Source organism: Nomascus leucogenys, unplaced genomic scaffold, assembly GCF_006542625.1.
Source record: "Nomascus leucogenys isolate Asia unplaced genomic scaffold, Asia_NLE_v1 000869F_77683_qpd_obj, whole genome shotgun sequence".
NCBI classification, from domain to species: Eukaryota; Metazoa; Chordata; class Mammalia; order Primates; family Hylobatidae; genus Nomascus; species Nomascus leucogenys.
The window spans coordinates 12,446-22,070 of record NW_022096705.1 but is presented as its reverse complement, the minus strand read 5'-3'; the positions used below and the strand labels follow the sequence as shown (position 1 = coordinate 22,070).

At 52.9% G+C, this 9,625-nt stretch overlaps 1 protein-coding gene across 1 annotated transcript; it reads right to left on the bottom strand.

Moving 5' to 3' along the window:
• Window positions 1-2,090: 2,090 nt before the first annotated feature.
• Window positions 2,091-9,422, bottom strand: LOC100580386 (phospholipid phosphatase 2-like). The gene is made up of 5 exons (XM_030808810.1): window positions 9,271-9,422; window positions 8,768-9,045; window positions 3,786-3,843; window positions 3,364-3,540; window positions 2,091-2,577 (listed from the first exon to the last, which is right to left on the bottom strand). Exons 1-5 carry the CDS (start codon window positions 9,304-9,306, stop codon window positions 2,428-2,430), a joined length of 699 nt encoding a protein of 232 aa, XP_030664670.1. The 5' UTR covers window positions 9,307-9,422; the 3' UTR covers window positions 2,091-2,427.
• Between the last annotated feature and the right edge of the window lie 203 nt (window positions 9,423-9,625).

Sequence of the window (9,625 nt, the reverse complement as noted above, 5' to 3'; positions counted from 1 at the left end):
TGCAGTCCCAGCTACTCGGGAGGCTGAGGCAGGAGAATGGTGTGAACCCGGGAGGCAGAGCTTGTAGTGAGCCGAGATCACGCCACTGCACTCCAGCCTGGGCGACACAGCGAGACTCCGTCTCAAAAAAAAAAAAAAAAAAAAAAGTACGTATGATTTCCTACAAAACCACAATAACATATTGCAGCTAACAAGCTCAAAAAAATTTCTGCCTCTCATCAAATACTCAGGAGTTTTTAAAAAACCAATTAGCCTCGGAACGTGGGAGAAATGCCGGCCAGGAGTACAGCGCCATGGGAAATGATATTTACATGGCTAAGAATCTGAGTTTCCTGCGAGAAACAACAGAAAAAATGCCCTCCTTGTACAATGAGAGAAAATACTATTTTTTCCATAAAACCATAAGGGTGTGGGCAGCATAAACCTAAAATTATGCACGAGAGCTTCCCCATTGCTCCGTGTGGGTAGAGAAATGTGTCCTAACTCCCAGCGTGTCTGCTCTCGTGGTGCTGGGAATCCATGAGAATTCCTGAGCCCGACACACAGCGTCTCGGCTTTTCTCATCAGAGGCAGACAAGTGCACGCGTGGTCCAGCTGGGCAGCACAGAAACAGCGAGAGGCCACTGGCTCCCAAACCAAAGCTGGGCCCTTCTGGCTTTGGAGGACCCTCTGGGGATGGCTGTGGTCAGCACAGCTCTTTCTTCTCTGCTCTCACAGCTGTGGTGCCGGTGGTCTTTGTGAAGCACGGAGACTCCCCCAGTAAAGGCCAACAGCTGGACTCAGCTGCGTCATCTCTCTCACCCCAAGCTTCCTCTGCTCCTTACTCTTCACTGGCCATCCCAACACGGCCACCTGCGCCCCAGCAAACCACACGAGTCATGTGCACTGTAGCTGCGTCCACAGACTTGCCCTCAACCCTCACTGTGGTCCTGGCTTTCAAGGCCACTGCACCTGGGAGGAGACTGAGGTGTTGGCTGGTGTCAGGGCCTCTGCGTCTTTCCCATTTGCTCCTGATCCAAGTGACTCTGTCTGCTGGGTGTGGCTGGGAGCCTCTCCCCCATCCACTGCCAGAGGCTCACATTCTGAGCCCAGATACACCTGGTAGTCTGCGTCCTGGGATACCTGAGCTCCTTGGCCCTGGGAAGCTTCAGTGTGACCTGTCTGACACCTGCATGGAGCCAAGTCCCTGACGTTCAGGGACAGTTCTGCAGTGTCTGGGTCACCTTCCTTCCCATCCGCCAAGGGCAGGTCTCCTCCAATCTTGGCCCCTAGGGTGGGGCTCCCAGGCTGCATCTTGGCCCCTGCCCTCCCCACCCAGTGCTACACTACCCTCCCGGTAGGCTAAGCCCTGACAGGAACACCCTGCAGGGGCCGGGGAATAAGATACTTCAGTTACCCACTGTAAAAAAACAAATTACCCTTTACTCTCCGTTGAAAAACTAAGCTCTGTATGTTCTGTAATCACTTCAGGGAAACCAGCCCCTGAATTACCCGTTTCAGAAGTGTGGCCCCCAGGTGCACGGGGTTGACACGAGCAGAGGGGAGGGGTTCGGGCCAGAGGGACCAGCTTTGGGCCTAAAGGACACAGGGACTGGACGAACCTTCAGAAGGGGGCTGAAGCGTCAGCTCCAGGCTAAAATCCTGTGTGTGATCCTTCACGCCTGACAACAGGCTCTACCCGGCGGACCTCCCAGGGATGCTGCCCTCCCCACCCGGACTCAGACCCTGGGGGCGTCCAGCCACGTGCTCACTCACACCGTGCTCTTAGCCCAAGGGCCTCTGTTCGGAAGCCTCTACTAGGAACCTGGGGCAGAGGCCTCCCCGAGGGAGGCTGGTCCTTCAACCTGCAGCAGCCTTTTGTTTAGGCCCCTCTCAGCAGTGAAATGACCCTCGTGCATGCCGATCCACCTGACCCTTGACCCCAGCACTCTGTGGGAGAAACGCAAGGGGTGGGCTTGGCTTCTGGCTTCTACCATCACAGCAGGTGAGTCTGCTTGACACCTGAGCTGCGCTGAGCCCAGCAGGGGAGACCTCTGATGTGAGAAACACAGTCCGAGAGCGGCCATAAGGAACAGAGGCACTGAGCCCGCTTGTCAAACAGACGCCCTATTTTACTAAAAACCACACATACATTTTACAAAACAGCAACTATCTGATCTCTCGGTCCCTTCCTTAACCCCATAAAACGAGGGGATACTTGGGGACCGGCGGGAACAGGTTCCCCTCCAAATGCTGAGGGCGACCCAGGCATCTCCAGACCCCTGGTCCAGTGCAGGGCAGGGGGCCGCGGAGCCAGCTCACTGCTCCCATCAGCCCAGGGTTCCCGGAGCCCGTCCAGAGCCCTCAGTGCCTAACCAGGGCCAGAGGGAGCACCTGGGTGGGCCTCAGCTGGACTCACAGCCGCTCCCTGCCTGGGCGGGTCCAGCCTCAGGAGGAGGAGTGCGGGTATCCATAGTGGTTGTGGTCAGCCTCGCCCAGGGTCAACGTCAGTGACAGGCTGGGCTTCCGTTCCAGCTCCTCCTCCTTCGGACAGTGCTGCGGGGGTCGGGCTTTGAAGAAGTCTGAGATGCAGCGGACCTGGTAGAGTGGAGGAGGTGAGAATGGGCAAGGGGCCGGCCAGGTACCAGGGACATGGGCGGGAGCAGGAGGGGGATGAACAGGGTCCCAGGTGGGATCGAGGGGCCTGGGTGGGCAATGAGAGGAAAAGTGCCTGGGGTGGGAAGAGAGCGCTCTTAGTGGAGGACCAGGGGGGAGCACTGAGGAGCTGACAGGCCCAGGGAAGAACTACAGCAGGGCCAGGGGTCCAGAGAAGGACTGGGGTGCATGGAAAGGAGTCCTGTGCACTGGGGTGCAGGGGAGGAACGGGGGGATGGAGGGCGGTCCAGGGAAGGACTGGGGTTGGGGGAAGGGGTCCCAGGGGAGGACTTTGGGGGTAATGAAGAGGGTCCAGGTAAGGACTGGGACTGGGGGATGTGGTCCAGGGGAGGACTGGGGGAAGGAGGGGGTAAAGGGAAGGACTGGGGCTGGGGGGAAGGGGTCCCAGGGGAGAAATGGGGGGAAGGGAGGGTCCAGGGATGGACTGGGGTTTGGGGAAGGAGTCCCCGGGGAGAAATGGGGGGAAGGAGGGGGTAAAGGAAAGGACTGGGGTTTGGGGAAGGAGTCCCAGGGGAGAAATGGGGGAAGGAGGGGGTAAAGGGAAGGACTGGGGTTGGGGGGAAGGGGTCCCAGGGGAGGACCAGGGGTGGAAGGAGGGATCCCAGGGATGGACTGGGATTGGGGGAAGGGTGCCTAGGGCAGCACTGGGGTTGGCTGGGGAGTGGTCTCTGGACAACACGGGGGATGGAGTTAGGGTTAGAAGCTCACAGTGAGGCCAGCCACCAGTGCGCCCTGCAGGAGGCCAACAAGGACATCGCTCCAGTGGTGTTTGTAATCAGACACGCGGGTGTATCCCACATAGAGGGCAAAGCCCACCAGGAAGAACTGGACTGTGGGTCGCAGCAGCCGCGCCCACTTCCAACAGAGCCGTGCCTGCACATACAGCTGGAGTGGGGAGAGGACGTGCTAGCCTGTGCGCCTGCCGGGTGCTCCCCCTCCCACTGCACAAATGGCAGCACTGAGGCTGGAGGCAAACACTGATCAGCCCAGGGCCTCCCGTTTTTAGAAAAAAATCAGCCCCCCCACCACCACTACCCACCCATTTTACAGCTGGAAAAACTGAGGTCCAGGGAAGGGAGTGACTTAGCCACGGTTCCCCCGACAAGCAAGCCCCGGAGAAACAGACTCACCGCCAAGAACATCATGCAGTACATCCCAAAGGAAGAGTGTCCCGAGTAGAAAGACAACCTGGGGAAGGAGAAGGAGCAGGTGGCTCACTCAGCGTCTTCCAACCTCCCCCTTGTCCCCGCCCCGCCCACAGAAAGGAGGGTTTGACACGGAGGCTGCTGCTGTTAGATGCAGTCAAATCCCAGTAGCAGAAACTGTTCCCCTTTTCCGTTCCAGTTATCTGATAATGGAATAAGAGTCTCTGATTGGGGCTGTGGCATGAGATGCCTCATCCGTGAAGACTCAGAGGCCTGAACCCAAAACCCGGGCAGACAATCGTGTCTGGCAAGCAGGCAACACCACAGTTTCGTTTTCACCGTGTTTCTTTTCAGGATTTTCTCCCATCTGCGGAACTGAGGGAAGACTTATTTTTATATAAATTCAAGATTCAGTGAAGGACATCAAGAAAGACAGAAAATAGCAGAGCAAGAAACTTCAAAAGCAATTTTTAAAAATGGCAAAAAAGTCACAATTAACCTTTTCGGAACTAATCAAAAGCTTGCAGCCACCAGAAGACTTGAGCAAGATAAACTAGCTAAGTCTCAGAAAAAATGGCCTTGTGGCATTTTAACTCATCCTGTCCCTCTCCCACTGCCTAGACTGTGGTGGCCTGAGGATTCCAAGAACAGATTTTATTTGCAACTGTGGACGGGAGTATGGCTCAAGGGCTGGCCTTGATCTCACCTGACTGGACGTTCTCCCAGTGCTGAGGGGCTACCCGGGGGACATTTGTAGGAAACATTCACAACACATTTATTATTCTCTGCTGCCTGTAGCCATAGACAGCAGATGACGCAAACAACAGACTAACCAAACAGAGCGGGGGTTGGGGGGGAAAGGCCAGGGAATAAAATGCTCTGGGCGATGAGGGCTTGGACCGCAGACAGAGCAGTGCAGGAGTTCAGGAGAGGCCTGCAGTGCCCGAAGCTAAGCGCTCACGTCTGGCCGCCTTCAGGCTCCACACACACAGTAAGCAAAAGCTAAGGCAGAGTTGAAAACGTGCTTAACCGTGGAAGGGCTGACCCCACATGCACACAGACCCTTCTACAAACTCTGGGAGGGTTTTATGGGTGTTTTTGATTCCAGATGTTTAAGGAAATCTCTGAACTATCACTCACCACTGGGCTAAAAGAACAGGAAGAAACGGCCACACGTGACAAAAAATACAGACTTTACAACCAGAAAAGTCATTAAACAAATAACTAGTGCAACAAACAGCAAGGACAAACCCGGGGGAGGGCGTGGGATCGTATTTCCAGAGTTGCTACATTATAATATTCTAAGCACCCAGTTTAAAACAAAACAAAACAGGCCGGGGGTGTGGTGGTTCACGCCTGTAAACCCAGCACTTTGGGAAGCCGAGGCGGGCAGATCACGAGGTCAAGAGATCGAGACCATCCTGGCTAACATGGTGAAACCCCGTCTGTACCAAAAATACAAAAATTAGCTGGGTGTGGGGGTGCCTGCCTGTAATCCCAGCTACTCTGGAGGCTGAGACAGGAGATTTGCTTGAACCCGGGAGGCAGAGGTTGCAGTGAGCTGACATCGCACCACTGAACTCCAGCCTGGGTGACAGAGCAAGACTCCAACTCAAAAAAAAAAACAAAGAAAATAGGTCAATTAACAAAAAAAAAAAAAAGAAAGAAAGAAAACAGGTCAATTAAGATTATTTGGCCAGGCACGGTGGCTCAGCCTGTAATCCCAGCACTTTGGGAGGCCGAGGAGTGTGGATCACCTGAGGTCAGGAGTTCGAGACCAGCCTAGCCAACTTGGTGAAACCCCGTCTCTACTTAAAATACATAAAGTAGCTGGGCATGGTGGTATGCACTTGTAATCCCAGCTACTCGGAAGGCTGAGGCAGGAGAATCTCTTGAACCTGGGAGGCAGAGGTTGCAGTGAGCCAAGATCACACCACTGCACACTGCACTCCAGCCTGGGTGACAGAGCAAGATTCCGTCTCAAAAAATAAAATTAATAAAAATAAATGAAAATACAAAAATTAGCAGGACATGGTGGTGCACACCTGTAATCCCAGCTACTGGGGAGGCTGAAGTAGGAGAAGCACTTGAACCCAGGAGGTGGAGGTTGCAGTGAGCCGAGATTGCACCACTGCACTCCAGCCTGGGCCCAGACTCTGTCTCAAAAAAAAGAAAAAAAAAAAGATTATTTAGCCTGAACGGGCTTGGTGGCTCACACCTCTAATCCCAGCACTTTGGGAGGCTGAGGCGAGAGGATTGCTTGAGCCCAGGCATTCGAGACCAGCCTGGGCAATACGGTGAGACCCTATTTCTACAAAAAAAATTTAAAAACAAGCCGGATGTGGTGGTGTATGCCTGTAGTCCCAGCTACTTGGAAGGCAGAGGTGGGAGGATGGTTTGAGCCCAGGAGTTCAAGTCCTGGGCAAGACAGCAAGACCCCCATCTCTAAAAGAAAAAAAAAATTAAAAGCAAAACAAACAAACAAAAAGACAGTAATGAGGAACTGAAAAAAGAAGATATAACCTAAGCAAACCTAAACAAAATGACAGAGGTCCTTCCTTATCAGTAATTACATTGAATATAAATAAACACTCCAATTAAAAGTCAAAGTTTCATTAAATGCCTTGATTCAATAAAAAGATTAATATATAATGAAAAAACACACAAAAAAAATAAAAGTCAGAGATCTGGCTGGGTGTGGTGGCACACACCTGTAATCCCAGCACTTTAGGAGGCCAAAGTGGGTGGATCGCTTCAGCTCAGGAGTTCAAGACCAGCCTGGGCAACATGGCAAAACCCTGTTTCTACCAAAAAACAAAAAATAAACAGTAGCTGGATGTGGTGGCACCTGCCTGTAGTCCTAGCTACTCGGGACGCTCAGGTGGGAACACGGCTTGAGCCTGGGAGTCCGAGGCTGCAGTGAGCTCAGATCATTGCACTCCAGCCTGGGTGACAGAGTGAGCCTCTGTCTCAAAGAAAATCAGAGATTGGACAATACATTAAAGAACATGGCCCAATTTTATGCAAGGTATAAGACACTTACTTTAGAGTCAGAGAAATAAACAGCTTGAAAGTTCAAGAATGGAAAAAAAAATATTCCATGCAAACAGTAACAAAAAGAGAACCAGAATAGCTATATTAATATCAGACAAAATAGACATCAAGACAAAAATTGTTGAGACAAAACTCATATATCTCATTCTATGATGATGAAATGGTCAATCTTTCAAAAATATGTAACAAAGGTAAATGTACTAAACAACAGAACCCCAAAATACTTAAAGCAAAAACTGACAGAATGTTACAACATGGATGAACTTCAAAAACATACAAGAATGCACTAACTTATACAACAATTAGCTGGGCGTGGTGGCGCACACCTGTAGTCTCAGCTACTCAGGAGGCTGAGGCAGGAGAATGGCATGAACCCGGGAGGCGGAGGTTGCAGTGAGCGAAGATCGCACTCCAGCCTGGGCAACAGAGCGAGACTCTGTCTCAAAAAAAAAGAAAAAAAAAAAAAAAAAAAAAAGAGAAGGCAGACACAGAAGACCACATACTGTATGATTCCATTTATATGAAACATTAAGAACAGACAAATCCGCAGACAGAAAATAGGACAGTGGTGGTTGCCTGGGGCTGGGGGAGGAGCGACAGCTGACAGATACAAGGGTTCTTTTTTTTTTTTTTGAGACGGAGTCTCACTCTGTCACCCAGGCTGGAGTGCAGTGGCACGATCTCTGCTCACTTGCAAGCTCTGCCTCCCGGGTTCACACCATTCTCCTGCCTCAGCCTCCCGAGTAGCTGGGACTACAGGTGCCCGCAACCATGCCCAGCTAATTTTTTGTATTTTTAATAGAGACGGGGTTTCACCGTGTTAGCCAGGATGGTCTCGATCTCCTGACCTCGTGATCTGCCCACCTCAGCCTCCTAAAGTGCTGGGATTACAGGCGTGAGCCACTGCGCCCGGCCACAAGGGTTCTTTTTCTTTTCTTTTCTCTTTCTTTTTTTTTTGGAGACAGGGTCTCGCTGTGTCGCCCAGGCTGGAATACAGTGGCACCATCTTGGCTCACTGCAACCTCTGCCTCCCGAGTTCAGGGGATCCTCCTGCCTCAGCCTCCACAGTAGCTGGGAATGCAGGTGTACCCCATCGTGGCTGCTGGGAGTGAAGGTGCACCATCATCGTGGCTGCTAACATTTTGATTTGTTGTAGAGACAGGGTTTTGCCATGTTCCCCAGGCTGAGGGGTTTCTTTCTGATGTGATGAAAATATTCTGGAACTAGGTCAAGGAGATGGCTGCACAACATTGTGAATGTACTAAAAATGAACTGGACACATTAAAATGGAAAAAAATGTGACTTTTATCTTACATAAATTTTATTTCAATTTTTTAAAAAGGTCAACAATTAGGTGAAAAGTTTAAGGACTTATCAGTAGAGATGGTAAGAAGATAGTGCAGAAGGCCGGGCACCGTGGCTCACACCTGTAATCCCAGCACTTTGTGAGGCCGAGGTGGGTGGATCACCTGAGGTCAGGAGTTCGGGACCGGCCTGGCCAACATGGCGAAACCCCGTCTCTACTAACAATACAAAAATTAGCCGAGTGTGGTGGAAGTCGCCTGTAATCCCAGCTACTCGGGGAGCTGAGGCAGGAGGATCTCTTGAACCTGGGAGGCAGAGGTTGCAGTGAGCCAAGATCATGCCACTGCACTCCAGCCTGGGCAACAGAGTGAGACTCTGTCTCAAAAAAAAAAAAAAAAAAGATAGTGCAGAAGAAGGCAGGGTGTGAAATTTAGGGGAGACAGAGACAGGGCATGCTCCCCTCGGCTGCCCAGTGTCTGCAGGGCCCACGGAACCCTGAGGTCTGGCTCCTGCCTGGCCAGCTGCCTGCTGGCTCTTCATGATTTGGCTCCTGGGCCTTCTTCAGCTCCCATTCCCCCCAAGAGTGAAGGCTGCTAGTCCACACCCACCTGGCCTCGGTGACGTCCGCAGGGTTTCCCCTGCACACTTTCTCCAGCTGCACATAGACCGAGCAGTTGATCCGGCTCCAGTTAGGGTCGCAGACGGCTAGGAAGTTGGGCCTCAGACGCCTGATCATGTACTTGGCCAGGTCTGTCAGAGACTGGCTCACGGCCGCCCCGAACAGGAAGGTCCCCAGCACCTTGTATACAGCAGCCACGTAGCTGTTGAAGTCAGAGCGAGAATAGAGCCGGTCTGTGTACACCAGGTAGGCTTCCCCGGCAGAGACCTGCAAATGGGGCAGCCGCAGGAACCAGTGGGGGTCTCGGTCAGCCCAGGGGCCTCACTCCTCCCCACGGGCCTCCCCAAGGCTGCTGGAGAGCTGGGGACTCTAAAGGGGGCCCTATTACCCACAGGTACCACTCAGGGCAAGGCTGTGTCCCCCAGCCCCACGCGGACCTCCAGGGCAGGGCTGTGCCCCACCCCATCCCCTCGTGAGCCCCTCCTGCCTTACGAGGACGATGGTGGCCGTGATGGTGACTCCAGCCATGAGCCCGTGCGTGACGGTGTCTGGACGGTAGGGGTACCGGATGGAGTCATCCCCGCAGTAAAATCCTCGCTTTTACGGGGCGTTCACCAGCGTCAGGATAGCGAAGGGCAGGGAGGCTGGTGGGGAAGGACAGCCTGGGAGCTGTGAGGTTCTCTCACCAGCTGGGCCTTGGGGCCCCACACACCTGCCTTGGGGCCCCACACACCTGCCTTGGCCTGGAGGCCTCCCACCTCTACTCCCACCAGACAGCAAGGAAGAGCTTTTTTTCCCAGCCCAAGTAACACTCCCTTTCCCATCCCCCTCAGACACACACAAACTC